This window comes from Fukomys damarensis, unplaced genomic scaffold, assembly GCF_012274545.1.
Source record: "Fukomys damarensis isolate Sample0158 unplaced genomic scaffold, DMR_v1.0_HiC HiC_scaffold_15, whole genome shotgun sequence".
In the NCBI taxonomy this organism is placed as follows: domain Eukaryota; kingdom Metazoa; phylum Chordata; class Mammalia; order Rodentia; family Bathyergidae; genus Fukomys; species Fukomys damarensis.
In genome coordinates, this window is record NW_022900927.1 from 36,815,359 (window position 1) to 36,832,682 (window position 17,324).

Sequence of the window (17,324 nt, forward strand, 5' to 3'; positions counted from 1 at the left end):
TCCTTGCAACTTGAGACCGGCGGGGTGGGCACCCCGGAAACCCCGTCTGCCCAGCCGCCGTCGGAAGAGGAGCGGGAGCAGCGGCCCCCTTGGACGCAGCTGCGCCTCTCCGGTCATCTCAAGCCGCTGCACTACAATCTGATGCTCACCGCCTTCATGGAGAACTTTACCTTCTCCGGGGAGGTCAACGTGGAGATCGCGTGCCAGAACGCCACCCGCTACGTCGTGCTGCACGCTTCCCGGGTCGCAGTGGAGAAGGTGCAGGTGGCGGAGGATCGGGCGGCAGGGGCTGTCCCTGTGGCCGGCTTTTTCCTCTACCCGCAAACCCAGGTTCTAGTGGTAGTGCTCAATAGGACCCTGGACGCGCAGCGAAATTACAACCTGAAGATCATCTACAACGCCCTCATAGAGAACGAGCTTCTGGGCTTCTTCCGCAGCTCCTACGTGCTCCACGGGGAGAGAAGGTATGAGGGAGGCGGTGCCCTGCGCTGCCCCACCCCGCCGAGCGGCCAAACCCGAGGTGGCCTGGATCCTCCGGGACCAGGCTGGGGCTTCCAGTGCCCAAGGAACCAAGGGTGGGGGTGTGGGGGGGTAGAAGCTAAGGTGAGTTAGAGCTCTAGTTCAGAACCTCTGGGATCTCAGGTAATCTGAATGACATCAGAGGCTCACCAAGTTACTGTTCAGGGAAATAACTAAGTGCGGAAGACCAGGGCAGCAGAGCAAGTCGGTTTTAGGGCAAAGCAAGCTAGATACAACACTTTCTTTAGCCTGCTCCCTTCCCCTATTAGTAGTTCTCTGGCAGGTGCAGAACAGGATGGGGGTGGCTGTATAAAGTTTTCCCAAACTACGTGTCAAGATTTGGAGCAAAGAAGAGCGATATCCAGGAATAGGCTGAGGGAGGCAGGGGTGATGTGGCCACGGTCCAAGCCAGGTAGAAGGGACCTTGCCGCCTCTGCTAAGGCTGGGTGACTGCAGGTGCTTGATTCTGAGTTGTTGCCTCTGGATATGACTACAGTGGTGAAGGGAGGAAAACTGGAGGTCAGACTCAAGGGCTTTGTTCGTGTGTGTCTTGCTGCGGGTTGGATCTGATCAGTATCCCATAGTTTTAGTTTGAGAGGCTGTGGCATTTTGCACCACTCACTTAGAGATCAGGGTTTGGAAGTAGTGGAACTGGGTTCGAATTTTCTGTTTCTCCAGCTGTGGTGAAGGTTTGAGGAAAATGTATAGCGTAAGTGGCCAGTTCTGCCAATGACTGCCTCACACACACACTTATTACCCACTGTTTATGAACTCCATCCTGCTAGAATCTTATGAGGTAATGTGAAAATCAGCACTCCCCATGTTACAGGGGGGGATAACGGAGACACAGAAAAGTCACTTAACATGACTCAGATTACAAAGGGAACTGCCAAAGAAGGTAGTTCGGCTTCTGAGCCCATACTTTTAATTTTGACTTGGGAATGATGATAATACTCGTCTTAGGGAGTCCAAACAGATGTTGAGTGAACGCACCGAAAACCACTTAGCCCTGTGCCAGGAAAGTAGAACGTCCACCGTGAATGTTCAGTCCCCAGGAGTGTCCTGCAGTAGTCATGAGCCTTTAAATATAGTGTGGAATGTAAGAAAAAGCGATTCTTCATCTTTGCTTTAACCCACTGCACTTAAAATACCTTGTTAATTAAACGACTAGAGAGGAGAGGAACAACCAAAGTGAACTTAAAAATGAAATCATGAACTTTTAAGTGGGAGCTGTGGGGGGGCAGCCTGGTGATTAGTAATTAATGAGGCAGAGCCTGTTTTTTCTCAGATGATTCTCACAATGCAGAAAACTAGGGCTTAGAGCAGCCCAGGGTCCCTGAGGTTGGCGGGCTTGAGAACTAGGACTTGAACTTTGGTTTACTCAGTTTGGGACCAGGTGTCATGGTATTTGGAAAAACTCAGAAGAAATTATTGTGTAAGAGGCTGGGAAAATTTTAATGTGTTAGGGGAGTACACAAAAGTTGTAATATTTATAGAGTGTTAGGAAGTAACTTTATATAAATAAAATACTTAATGCTTTAGTAGTTGCACGATAGGATAGTTGAAACCTTCTGTAAGTGAATGCATAAATTATTCACTTTCTAAATTGTAAGATCAGATATGGACCTTTTAAGCTCCCCTTTACCACTTCCTCCAACATGATCTAAAGAATACAAAGTAAAATTATTTTTTGAGCCCACAATTATATCAAACATAGGCATAGAAGGCAAATTTGCATGTTATGTTTTAGAAACAAGCCTGTCATGTCAAAATGTCAATAGTAGGAGTTGCATATCATTACTGATAAATCTTGCTTGCTAAATAAATACTCCTCAGAATCCTGTTTTTTAGCCATGCTATGCCATGCCAAAATGTATTTGGCAGAACTAAGCTGGTTTTGGTTAGTGCTTTCAAATGACGAGGACTCTTAAAAAGACCAGATGTTTCTGTTTGACCCATAGAAGATTTCTTGTGCCCCTAGTGCATATTTGTTTAAACTCTCTTTTGCAATTTTCCCCAAAGATGTAAATAACTTGGATGGAAGTTTAACCAAGTACATGTCTGGCTAAACTCTGCATCCCAATAGAATGCAGGATTCACTGTTGGAGATTTCAGCATGATTTCATTTCTAAATAGCATTTTATCAAAAGCCACCACCCCTTTAGTACCAGAGTTAATCTGATAATTTCTTTCCTGTTTGTACTGGAGATGATAAAGCAAAAGATCTAATAAGCAATCTCACAATTATGTTAACATTCTATATATTAAACTTTTGTTACTATGGCTACTTGCAGCATTTTTAAACAAACCAATATCAAGAATTCAGCCAAAGCTCGACTTTTACTGGTGATGATTTTGTCCTCAAAATATATTGCCAGTGGCATTTTAAAACACACTTCTTAAAAGGATAGAGATGCAAAACAACAACCAAAAAGGGCACAGACTGATAAAAAGGACACAAATGTAAACTCTCAATTTGCATCTGATTAATGATTAAATATTGTGAACTTTAGTTAGTTATCATTTTGCCAATTTAATTATAGGATAATTTGTATAATGAAAAAATATTTATTCTGGCAGAGGGAGTTCTATTGAGGAATTTGAAATGCTTCAAAGAGTAATATAGAATTTAGTCTACTTAGCCTTGGTGGAAACGGTAACTAATTAATATTGTATCAATTGGATTCTTCATCTCCTGAGAGATCAGAGACAAAGAATTTTGGTGAGAGGGGGAGAATTAGTTTACGCTTTGTGGTATGCGTCTTTGACCTTTGGAAGTCTTTATCTCCTACCTGACATTGGAAGGAGGACTTACCTTTCCTGTTTTCCATACTGTAGCGGATAAAGGTTGGAAGACAAGCTCCCCACTGAAGCTGAAGACTCCCAAACCTTTGGCAAGTCTTCTGATCTTGGTTACTCATTTGGCTAAGAGACAAAATTTGGCACTTGACGAACACTGAAAATAAATAAATTCTGTTAAAATTGAATGTTTGCTCACAGGCAGTAAGTTATCTCCATTAGGCAGAACACGTACATTTTTTCTCAAGTAGGTGTGCAGCAGGCAGATAAAAAGGGTGTGTATTTATTGTCATAGTCTCTTACAGGAGAATATGCTTGCTTAGCGTTAGGCAAAATGTTCATTTACCTGAAAAAATTGCTGCTTTTGGGTAGACAGATGGTGAGCATACCCACGTTCAAAGTAGGGTACCTTAATTTAGATTCAGATGGTTGAATTGAAAGAGGAAATTTACCCAAAGTACATGAAGAGTTTATTCATGTTCAACAAGGCCACTATCTTTCTTTAACAAACTTTGACTGGTCTATAACATACCAAAGTGACAGAAGACAAGATAAACATAGAAATTCTTTTTCTATCTCTAAGTGGTTGTTTAGAGAGAAATTATGATCTCTGAGTAGAATGGAGAAATAATACTTTAGGTTTCCAAAGAGAATTGGGACCACTCTTTGGAAAGATCTTGCAGAAAGCTTGGAGAATTTTGTCTCTGAATAGGCATTTGCACTTTTTGTGGCATTAATGTACATGCATTGGTGCTTGGCAGTTTTTCAGGAATGAATTAATAACTATGATATTTAACAACAGCAATAAAGTTACCATACTGCTTTTATTCTGAAAACAGCTCCATTTTCCCTGTTTACTTTGATGAGCAGATAGTTGTATATGAGCAAGTGGGACTACATGGCTTTTTATCTCTCAATAGAAGGCTGGGAACTGAAAAATCATAAGTAGTATTTATTTCTGTGAAAACATTTTTTTATGATTCTTGATGGATTTAGCTCATTGTTTTTCTGTCAGGCACATGTAAGTATATAGCATAACTGTCCAGTGGTGGATTCTGGCCACAATTCAAAGAGCCACCAGTTAGCCAAGTCTAAAAAGTATCTGTGTATGTGATAAAAAAAAAAACTTTGATAATTTAATAATGACTCATCCAAGGATGAAAATTCATGCACTTGGTGCTTGTCTTGCTGTGTCTCATTGGTGTCACCTGACTTGATCACCCTGGAAGTAAAGCGTACAATTTCTTCAAAAGAGTTAAATTAGATTGTGTTTCAAATAGAGCCTATCTGCTCTGGATCTCTTTTAAACAAAGACGGATCTGCTCCTAGCTTTCCCAATATTTATTTAGTTTTGCAAAACAGTTATTTCTCTCACCTATTTCTTGCAGTTATGTGTGTGGATAGGCTTGTGACAGCACTACAGCGCAACTGTTTAGGTTTGTTGAAGATGGTGAAATTTGGTCACTATGACTTCAGGAATAGGACTCCCCTCTTCAATGTGGTCTAAAAACGAGGAAAAATAATTTACCTTTAAAACATAAACACTTTACAGTTTGGAAGGAAGCCCTTCCCTTGTTTACTCCTAAGCTCATCTTCCAACTTCTAGCAGTGACAGTCATCACCATCACTGCACCACTACTATTGTCCTCACCATCGCTATCATCATTTAAAAAATTATTTGGATGTTCTTTACATCCTTTCAGAACGAGTAGCCAGGTTCCCCAAAAGTTTTTCAAGGTTTCTTAAAAATGCCATTCTACTGCTAGAGTGGATGCTGTCTCACAGAGAGAGAACTTCACTGGGGAGGATTTGAGACAATTCAAAAGTGAAAAATACTCCCTGGTCTTTCCATTTTCCTGGTGGTGGTGGTGGGGCTACTGGGGTGGAATAAGATCTTATAATCATGTTGGGCTGAAAGGGGTGGGGGGCCGGATTCCTACTCACCCCCACTCCCTCCTTTCACTCTCCTTGACTCAGACTTCCAACGCACAGCTGGGCCCGACTTTAAGGATCTCTGGCACCAGCTCTGAAGAAGTGGTATGGATGCAGCCCTGTGCATAGCTGTGCTGACTGCGGGATGAAATTTTAGATTGATTATTCAGATCTTTCCCCATGACTGCCCAACTAGAAAAAAACCAGACAAGTGACAAAGTTTTAAAATTAGCATCATGGATTACTTTTTATCTTTACATTATTATATTTATTTATTTATTTTGGTACTGGGGATTGAACTCAGGACCTTGCACTTACAAGGAAGGTGGCAGAACCACTGAGCTAAATCCCTGGCCTTGTATCATTATTTTAAAAGAACAAGTTAGAACCTTTTTTTTTGTGCTCTTCCCTATGTGTGTGTGTGTGGGGGGGGTGTTGAGTGCATTTGTTCTTCTCCTCTTATGCAGGGGCTTGGCAATCAGACCACTTAGATTCCAGACTCTGCCATTTAATTGCTTTATAAACTCTGCCAGTTTCCTCTTTGTTCTGTGTCTGATGTCTTCATCTGGAAAATGGGGATAATGATTCTCTGTCTCATAGAGTTGTGAGGATTGTGTGAGTAACAAAGTACTGAGCACAGTGTCTGACAACTGGCAAGCACATGTGTGGGTGTTAAATATGATTATTTTATTTCCATGGATAGAGTTATGTCCAAGGTAGTGCAGGGTCATGGTTTTTGCCTTGGAGTTTTCTTTTGCTGGCAAAACACTGGAGAAAGGGTCACTCTGTTCATACTCACGGCTGCTGTTTCTTCTGTCTCCTGAGCAGCACTTAGGGAGACAGAGGGAAGAAGAAGCAGAGCCTTTGACCACAAAGAGGGAGAAGAAAGGACAGTAGGATTTCAAAGCTAGAGAAATTCCAAGCTTGGATTAAAACTGTGAGATGCAGAGGATCGAGGGAGCGGAAAGTCTGAGGGAAACAAAAACTCTGGTCATAGCACTACTGTCACCCAGCAGGGAGAATAGCAAGAACCAATGGCTGAGGGTTGCGACAGTGCTAGTCCAGCAAGCAGAAAAACCTCAAGCACCAAAGGAGAGAGTATCAGTCATTAGATTTTGCTCCTGGGACTTTATGTAAGTTCTGACAGTAGCGGTATTTTATAATCCTCACATAATGCTTTGCCTCTTTCCAATATAAAACAAATGAATGTCAGACACTCACTTTATTTATTCTTATGAAAATCTAATATTATGACCTGGGAAAGTAATTTCAGTGCTCTGTAATATTCTTCATCAATGGTGATCCAGGACTTTTTACTCATTTTTGATAAGAGTGTTTAGTACTGCATAAATGGGAAAACAATTATGAACATTATGCTCTGTTTTTATAACACAATTATTCACATATGCACCACTTCCTACATACATATTGCTGGCATTATTGCATTATGTTTTTAGTTTACTAGAGTGGTTATTTAAAAATAGACTACACACTTGCTTATAGCATTGAATATTCAGCAGGAGTACTTCTCCTGAAATGGCAGAGGTTTAATGACTCATTGAAGTACATAAACACACAGTCTAAAGAAAGACCCATTTTGGCTTAAAATGTTTTGTTATCAAGTAACAATTTGCATTTTGAATAACAACCTCAACTTTAAATGGGTCCTGTGTAACATCCATAACCTTGTGTCTTCGTTCACTTTAAGTGCAATGCGTGTAACTTTCGTGACCTGGTAACTTGGTTCACTTCAATTGGGACATGTATAACTCCCCTGACTTGACCATTTACTGCAGTCAGTAGAATAGTAACTAGACACCTTATAGGAACTTTTCTTTAGATCTTGAGAGTTTTTATGACTAATTTTAAACTATTGTAACAGTAGGCATGTTGCAATTGCCATAGAAGTTCAAAGATCATTTTCCGCCGTTGTATGTACTGTGTGCATAGATGTGGCCAAATTGGAAACGTTTACGAGATGTCATGCCCTTTGTGAGATCCTCTTAGTTTTGGTGGATTCGACAGTGAAAATCATGAATCAATTTGAATACTAACAGTGTTATGCAAATGTGTATTTCCTCGGCATATTTTACCTTTTTAAAAAGGCAAAAAAAATAATGGCACAGAAATTGTTTTGTATCACATACTGTAATTCGTTGGCAATATCAACCAATTTTAATGCACTGCTCCAGCTGAGTGTTATCATAATGACTTGACACGAGAAGCTTGCCTAGTGAACTTCCGCAGAAATAAGAAGAAATCAATCCCATATATCCTTCAGTGGCAACACTGAGCTTTAAGTCTGCCTTCTTAGCTCAACCAAAATGTCAGATAGACAAGTTGTTAAGAAAATCAAGTAATTTATTGCAGATAGAAGAAAATTAAAACCGTGTATATTGTTCACATTTATCTAGTTATGCTAAAATGACATTCTTGGAGTGACACTTCCAGAACGTCACTTTTGGAAGTAGAATTTTTTATGGTAATGTAGTGATTCATTAAAAGATGAAAATGATTTTGTTTAAGAAAGCAGGAGAAAAATGGAGAAAATATTTGTCTGCATTTCCTTCTGCTTTGTTTCTTTTTTGGTTGTATTTATTCATGCTTAAATATTTCATATATATTGTCTATTCAAATTTTTAAACTCATACCTGGTGTCCTACTACTACTTCAAATTCCCCTCAAATTCATTAAAACATCAAATCATGATTTCTTTTCTAAATACCCTTTCTTGAGACTGTTTTGTTTTTTTGCTGCATGATCTCCTTCTGTAGTTTATGCTGGTCTTGAACATCCATCAACTAAAGGCAACCATAAAATATGCATACTAAAGATGAAATTATATTTTTGAATCCTACAGGCAGTACTTCTTGTTGAGGGTACTGCCTGAAAACTGGCTTTCTTTTGTAGAAAGGAGAGTTTCAGAGTGAAAGGTGTTACCAAGATTTTTTGTTTGTTTGTTTTTTGTTTTTTGAGACAGGGTCTCACTACGTAGTTGAGACTGACCTGGAACTCACTATGTAGCCCAGGCTGGTCTCGAACTCACAGTGATCCTCCTGCCTCAGCCTCCTGATGGCTGGGATTACAGGTGCGCGCCACTATGCCTGGCTACCAAGATATGATAGAACCAAAATGTGCAAGACTCCAGTCAGGGCACTCACATAATATGCATTTTGAAGTTTTTTATAGCTGTTTTTTTTTCTTTTTTGTGCTGCCTATAGGCAATTCTTTCATTTCTCCACTTACTTTTTTTTTTTTTTTTTTTTGGTACCTGGCATCAAACTCGGGACCTTGCACTTGTGAGGCAGGTGGCAGAACCACTGAGCTAAATCCCCGGCCCTCTCCACTTACTTTTCACCTTTAAATTTCTACCCAAGTTTCATGACCAGTTATTATGCTTTCTTCATAGTAAAGCCTTCTTTGAGTTCTCTGGGCACCTGGGTAGTTTTAGGTGCTGGCAGTTCTCCTGCAGGGGTCATTTGCTATGTCCCAACATGGTTTTAGTCATCTCACTCACTGGAGAGAGGGAATGTTACTGGCATCTAGTGGTTGAGGCCAGAGATACCGTAGACATGGGGCAGTGCACAGGATTACCCACCCCCGCCAATGATTATACTAATCCATGATATCAATGGTACCACATCTGAGAACTCTGCCCAAGGAGAAAGTACTTCCTATGTTTCCCTTCTTTGTCTTGGTGTTTAGTGAAATATCTATGTAGATATATGTTTAATTGTTTTTATTGGAAGGAAGCATACATTTCTCCCTGTTGTTGAATACTCGAAAATGAGTGGTTAAGAGAAGCAAATGCATTACAGAACTTGTGGTACAGATCCATTTAGTGGTAAAGTAGCTGAGCATTTTTAAAAGAACCTCACACAATTTGGGTAATATTTTAGTTCTTTTTTATTATAAACTGAATCTTCATTGGTACATTCTAGGTATACAGTACAGTTACATTCATCATTGGTACCTTGTACTTTTACATGACAGACCTTGGTTCTCATTTTTTCCCCATTCCCCTAGTCTCCCTTCCCTGGGAATATTTTAGTTCTAATTTTTGTCCAGTTATAAAATCTTCAGCTTGGACAAAACTTTAAATGTACTCTAGTCTGACTGCTTTTCTTTACTAAGGGACTCTTTTTGATTTTTTAAATACTGAATTAAAATTCAATTGCAATCATCTTCAGGTGCCAGACTGTGAAATTGGTATTTCCTCATTTAGACATTATCAGAATATATGGCAGCCTTCTGTGCATAGGTCTCTACTATGTGTATGAGTTCATTAAGAATATTAATTGCAAAACAAGTTGCTAGATGATCTCGATAGTTCTTTTCAACCTTGAGGATCAGTGATTTCAATTGCTACTTTCCCTAAAATATTTACTTATTAAGTAAAGTGAAGAGACTGAATGATGTGTTTCTTCTGCATAAATATTTGGTTTATTAATTTCTCATTAGCTCAGAGGTATTTAGATCTGCTATGTCCAATAAACTCCTAACCATTAATTACTTAATCTGAAGGATACCTTTGATTTTTTTATGTAAAGACTAATGTATCCTAATTATAACTCCTCTGTTGAACCCTTGTGGACCCCCCCCTTATTAGAATACTATCATTAGTTGTCTTTTTCATGTGTGTATGATTCAAGTGCACACACACACATATTAGATTGCACAGACTTTAAGGATAAAAATGGTTATATATATTAAAAATCCTACAAAGACCTAATGTAGTAAAGATCTCACATATAGCAGTTAGTATCTCTTTGCTCAATGATTAGAGTTGGAGTTCTCAGATACTTGACTGTTAAAAGGCAACATTTCTGCATACATAAAATTCCATAGGTATCTGTAAATAGCCTCAACAGTGAATACTATGCTCAGCAGATGTTTTAATTAATAAATTGAAAGCTAAGATTCATGAACACTCTGTAAAAGTATAGGAAAACAAAATTGCAGACGGATGCATTTTAACTAAAAGGTAATGGCACTTCATTAAGCCAAAACTGTATTTCTATCAGTAGAAAAAAAATAGAAAAACATATTACTATGGTTCTTGAGAATTCAGAAGAAAGATTCACCATTCTACACAGTTAAATTGAAACATTGCAAGTTATGGCTAAAATTAATTTTAGTATTTTTGAAGTATAGTTAGCTTTTAATTAGACATCAAACATGTGAGTTCTAGATCCAGCTTTCTACTAATTGCTGGTCTGTCTTCAGATGAATCACTTAACCTTACTGAATCTATTTTTCATTTAAAAGATTTGCAAGAGTGGGACAGTTTGTTACCAGCACTGCTTCCATCTTTGCCCTTATATTTGCATGAAGATTTATAAACTTCTTTCCCATATACTATCTCATTTGATCATTTTGACAATTTTGTAAGGAAGGCCTAGGAAACATTTTTTTGTTGTAATGAATAAACAAGCTCAAGTAGTTAAGTGACTTACTAAGCCTAGTATGTGGCAGCCCAGTGCTATTTTGACATAACTCAAACTGTCTGTGAGATAAGTGAGCAATCTTTATTTCTCTATTTTAAAAATAGAGCATACATTTATTTATTTTTTTTTCTTTTATTGAGTTTATCGTTACATTTTAGGTATACAGTACAGTTACATTCATTATTGTGATCTTGTACCTTTACATGACAGGTCTTAGTTCTGATATTTTCCCCTTGTCCCTGCCCTCCCTTCATCCCCTCCTCCCCTCCCATTTACAAACACTTTATTTCCATTTTTTCATATTTTTTTCTTTTCCCTTATTACCTTTCCCCTACCCTTCCCACTTTCCCTACACCTTTAGCCCTTTTCTTCTTATTTCACATGGAAGAGTAGAGCATTTAAAAGTAGGCCTTCAATAAAAAAATTAAACTTCATAATTTAAAAGTGGTGTGAATATTGTGCTTATTAGTTTGAGCTAGGATTAGCTAATAAAATCCAACATTCATGATGATATATGTTGACTGATAACAGCTGCCTGAAGTCCTATGCTCGAAATAATTTTGAGGCCAAGTTCAAGCTCACTTGGACTGCATGCTCTGTTAGGTTAATCATCCATACCTTGTGGGATGGACAGGACTGTGGAAGTGAACTACTTATAGAGGAAAGAGTCTTAAAGAAATTATAACTCAGCAGTGTTTTATGAAGGGTATGATACAGATTTGCTTTATGTCCAGTTTATAAACTAGTATTACTTAAAAAGTTTGTTTTGTCATGAATACTTTCTCTTTGGAAGAGGATCCTTCTTTAGTACATGATTTGGGTGGCCTCATTTGTAGCCATAAGATATGAAGGAATATAGAGGATGCTTATATTTAGGATTTTAATGAGATAAATTGTGATCTGGAAGTTGACTTTAATATTTATATATATATATATAAATATATATATATATGCAGCACTATATTGTTATATAGATATATTGCTATTAATATATGTTAATATAATATGCTGTATATACAATAAATACAGTAGTCCCCCTTGTCCATGGGGGAGTACATTACAAGACCTTGAGTACATGCCTGAGATCCTGGACAGTCCTAAACCCTATATATACTATGTTTTCCCAATAGGCACATACTTATGATAAATTTTAATTTGTAAATTAGGTGTGGTAAGAAATTAACAACAATACTTAGTCATAAAATCAAACAGTTATAACAATGTACCCTAATTAAAATTATATGAATGGGAAAGCAGTGGCAATATATGAATGTGGTGTGTCTCAAAATATCTTAATTCCTAATATTGAATTGTAGTAATGTTTTGGATTGTACTAGACCATGGGCAACTGACAGTACAGAAAATGCGCTAGTACTGTAAAAGTCAGTGATCTCTGGGCTATTCCATATCAGTGGATGTTGCTGTTCTCTGAGAAAAAAATGACGAGACGGTGAATAAGTGACTGCTGTTTACTGACTACAGCATGCTATTCACAGTGATAGTGTTTTACCTCTTTATTTTCTCTTTAAGATTTGCAGTACTTTTGGAGTTAGACTTCATTGTTTCCTGTTAATGCAGTGAACAGCTGTACCCTAAAAATTTTAGAAATTGTCCATGGTGATAGGGTGAAGAAAATCATGGAGGCAGAATTCAAACAAAGATTTAATAGGTTTCGGTCTTTATTCTTAGAAACTCAGCCTATATCATATTGAAATTTCAGGGTACAGATGTTTCTCAGTTAAGATCTGTGTTCTATATCTGAGGACAACATTTGGCTTTCAGTTTCATTATCTTTGTATGTTATATGTCCCAGACTCAGGAAGGAAAGTTAAACATACTATTAAAGGAGAATCATTATTTTCCAGTGTTTGCCAGTGACTTGTTTTTCTGTAGAGTGTAATGTTTCATCTAACAAGCCCTGCTCTAGGTTTAGAAAATTTACTTTAACTCAGACAAAAACTTCCCTAAAGAACTATTGTCACTGGGGAAGAACATGGTATATGATTTGCACTTTTGTGCTACTTATGCATCTAAGCTTCATTTTGTAAAAAGCGTTTTCCAATATGACAAAATATATCATCAGCACAATCATATAATGTGTCCATAAATACCATTAGAATGTCATTTTTCTTCTTTTTTTCCAGATTCCTTGGTGTGACTCAGTTTTCACCTACACATGCCAGAAAGGCATTTCCATGCTTTGATGAGCCAATCTACAAAGCCACTTTCAAAATCAGCATCAAGCATCAAGCAACCTATTTATCTCTATCCAATATGCCAGTGGAGACTTCTGTGTTTGAGGAAGATGGATGGGTAACAGATCACTTTTCACAGACCCCTCTCATGTCCACATATTATTTAGCCTGGGCGATTTGCAACTTCACATACAGAGAAACTACTACCAAGAGTGGGGTTGTAGTAAGTATTTTGAGCCTGATGATGTTTTTAGATAATGCATACTTTTTAACCTGATTAACATAGAACCATCTATAACCCTCTCACATTTTATATAGTTTATTTCTTTCTTTAATTATTTATTGGGTACAAAGTGTCTTCTTAATTTCAAAGTGTCAGAGAGGAACTTCTTTTCTATACCTAGCCCTTTTATGCCTTTAATCACCTTCATCTTTCACTCTGTCCCTTCTTGTCTCCATACTTTGCTGGGTATCTCAAGAACAGCTTTTGCCTCTTCTAGGGAATTGCCTGTTTTTATTTGTATGGCTGGGAAATTTGTACTTTCTATATGAAATATTTCAGATGTACTGCACATGTGGCAAATTACAGCAGATCCATAGAATCTAAATATATTATCACCATTGCTTCTATTTAATTTAGCTTTTGAGAAAGTAAACTATTGAATGGAGTTGGAGCTCTCTGTGTAGCCCTTTCTGATTTCATTGCCCTGCCCCTTCTCTTAGCAATAATCATTGCCCTGAATTTGGGGTTTCCCACTTCCATGCATATTAATTATCTATCTATCTATCTATCTATCTATCTATCTATCTATCTATCTATATCTATATCCACATGCTTTACCATTTAATGTAAGTGACTTTACATTAATAGTGTCATTGTACAACTCATTTTCTATTTCATTTTATTTTTTTAGGGTGAAGTATAGGGAGCATGGTCTTTATTAAATTTAATATCAGGATTGACTGGATTCTCTTTGCTCACTATCATTTGTGGCACTGTTGTTCTAAGCTCTTTACAAATGCTGTTACATTATATTAGGTTAGGCCAGAATGTACCAAATTAACAATTTCTTCATTTCAATCACTTATACAATAAACATGCACTTATTTTACTTTTAATATAAACTTCAAAGCAATTTTTTCAAATGAATAAATTAAAGTTTAAAGAGATTAAGAAATTGCCCAGGGTGAAAAAGTAAGAAAGTGGAAGGGTCAAAATTGACATCTGATGGTTTGATCCCAAACCCAAGGGGCATTCCTGTGGGTTTCACAGTACTAAGATGTCTACAAGAAAATTCAGCTTGTAATTCAGTGTTGGGTGAACATAGCAATTGAATGGAAGTTTGTATTTTTAGTCAGTGAGAAATTCTTGGCTCACTAATGACTTGATTTTGAAAAATAGTTTTGGCTAAAGACATTTTTCTATTACTTTTAATTTAAACCACTGTGATGTCTGCTTACAAATACTTTACTTGCATAAAATTAATAATATTATTGAAGAACTATATAGAGTGATTTCATTTGTATAATTATTAAAATAATATCTTAAATGCTTACCAAATAGGGTCATCAGGCATTTTACTTTTGGGGGCTTATAATGATTTGAAATGTTGAATTCCTCTGATTTTTATTGGTGTCTTCTGTGAACATTTCAGAGATGTACATATTGGACTATACACAGAAAAGGGACAGGAAGACATCTCATTTCCTTTTGCATCTTCAAAAGTCGATGTCTGACTTGCTGAGGGTCAGCAAGCATTAGGTACACTGGAAATACTTTTTCTTAATATATTTTCTTTAGAAAGTATCCTGAAAATATTCTTAGGTATACACAATTATACTTGTTGCTAAGTGGCCTCCTTTAAAAGGCAGACACACTTATTATTTAGACATGACTTTTTATTGGAGTTGAAAATTTCTAAGTAATTAGTAAACAGTTCAAAATTCCTGCCTAATAAATTTTATTTAGAAAATACAGAACATATTAACAGAGTGCATGCAAAGGTCAACTGAAATAAAATTTTAGATTGCATAACCTAAAAATACTAAGTCAGTAAACAGGAAAAAAAAAATCACCACTGGGAGCTCTTGTTTATCAACTGCAGAAAAATAATTTGAAACTTCTGTCACCCTTTTGAAATTCAATCTACTTTCTTTTCAGTGCCTTTCCCCTTTATTACTGGGAGCTCACGGGAATAACATTTCTCAACACTTAACAGCTGTAAGGAGAGGAAGTTTAGCTTTCGAATCTCGGATATGGGACTATCTCGTTCAGCCCAGGTGGTCATTTCGGTTCACAAGTGGAAGCAATTTTCTTTGAGTTATGAGAAAGGAACTCAAGTAGCATATCAATAATACACAACTGAATCATAGCAGTGTCCTAAGTGTGACTACTTTGAGGCGTCATCATCACCATGATTATTTGTTTATCAAGCTGCCTATACTTTGCAAAGCACTACTCTAAGTAATTAAAAAGATAATAAGTCTAAGATCCCTCTAGTACAGAGATTGCAAACACAACTTTCATGTTGAATACACATCTTCAGATAAGCCCTGAAATGGCTTAGCTTTCTTCTAATTAATTGTCAACACTTAAAATTGAGAGCTTGCAAATAAAATTATTTATTTTCGGGTTTCTCTTAAAAAAAAATCAAAGGTATTGTAGCTGGACTCACATTCCCACTTGGTATTTTTTTTCCATTTTTTCCTTCAACAGATACTCATTGACTGAGTGTCACATACTGTTCTTGGCTCCAGTGAGTTGGCAGCAAATAAAACAGAGGCTCCTCCTTTCAGGTAGCTCATGTCCTAATGAGGAGAGAGAAGCACTAGACACATAAATGTATATGTCAGATAGAGATACAGAGTATGAAAAAAAAAACAGTACACTGGAGCCAGATGATGGCCATCTCCTTTACATGGCAGGTTTGCTTCATGATGTGGCTCAATCCGGACTATGTGTATTCTTCCATACCTAGCCCACTTCACTGTGTGTATTACCTGCTTCAATTCTGTAGATATTTGAGTTTTCAGGTCTAGTCTGCAAACATACTTCAGGAGGACAACCAAGAAATGTGCATAGGAAAATCAATGAATTTTTCAGTTGTGAATTTAGTGTCCATTAGTATTCATTAATTGTCAAATAGAAGTTGTGAAGAATATGTTCAAAGCCACTTAGAAGGAGGGTGAAATTGCTGAGGGTTGAAGTCTAAGGATGTACTTCAAAGAGCTAATAAACTCCTGAATGATGATTTGGTCTTAAAAGAAGCAGACAATGTGCACATGATCACTGGTAGGGGAAATGTGAAAAGGAAGTAAGAAAAATGTAGAGTTAGGGTTATCTCCATGGACAATGGACATGGACAGCCTGGATTTTAGAATCCTGTAGGTCTGTTTCAGAATTTTTGGCTTTGCTGTCCTGTTACCTGGGTAATTACTTAACTTTCCCTTTTCTGATTTTTTGTTTGAGAATTTAAAGTATGAATTCTTTCTTTTAAATATTGTTTTAGTTACTATATTGCTGTAACAAACTACTTTAAAATTGAATAACATAAAATAACCATTTGTCATGCTCCGAGTTTCTTTGGGTCAGGTATTTGAGGGGCATCGTGCGAGTAACTCCTCTGCTCAGGGATGTCTGGGCCTCAGCTAGGGAGACATGATGATTGGCTGTGACCTGACAGCTGTTTCCAGGATCATCTGGAACCATGTCCACTGGTGGTCATACTCAGTCTCCTGGGATGTCACGTAGATGACCATAGCATCTATGTATGGCTTCTCCATGTGGCTTGGGCTCGCTCAAAAGACAGTAGCCTCAGGATGCCTGGATTTTTAAAATGGTAGTTCAGTGCACAAAAAGAAGAGTGCCAGAAGAATTAGGTGGGAGCTCTATGGTCTTTTTTTTTTTTTTACTTAGTTTCAGAAGTCACATTATAAGTGAGTCACTAAGGATAATCCTAACTAATAGAAGAAAGCATAGACCCCCAGCTTTGAATGGAGAGAGAATCAAAGAATTTGTGGACTTATTTTAAAATTAACAGTGTGTTCTTTGTCCACAAATTATACCCATTTTACATGCAATATATACTTGCCAATGGGTCTCATCTTATTAAAAACATCAAACTGAAGTTTGAGGTCCATGATCTCACCAGCAAATTTAGGTCTAAATGAGAAGATTTGGGTTTTTTTTTTCTTTTTTTGGGTGGGGGCATGGCTTCTCTCATTCTGAAGATATTTTACCTAAGTAAAAATGTCATTAATCCTTCTTTCCCCTACCTCAACAGACAATGGTGAAAGTGAAATAGAAGTATTGCAGTAACTTTCAAGAATGGACCATATGGGGCCGGGGATTTAGCTCAGTGGTTCTGCCACCTGCCTTGCAAGCTGAAGGTCCTGAGTTTGATTCCTGGTACAAAAACAAAAACAAACAAAC

General features: G+C 37.4%; 1 protein-coding gene across 1 annotated transcript in view; it reads left to right on the plus strand.

Annotated features, from left to right (window-relative positions):
* Window positions 1–17,324, plus strand: part of Trhde (thyrotropin releasing hormone degrading enzyme) — a 388,565-nt gene that overhangs the window by 466 nt on the left and 370,775 nt on the right. The window contains exons 1-2 of the mRNA XM_033763780.1: window positions 1–464; window positions 12,842–13,115. The exon at window positions 1–464 is cut by the window's left edge and continues 466 nt beyond it. Of these exons, the coding sequence (XP_033619671.1) occupies window positions 1–464; window positions 12,842–13,115 (738 nt within the window). The remainder of the gene's footprint in view (window positions 465–12,841; window positions 13,116–17,324) is intronic.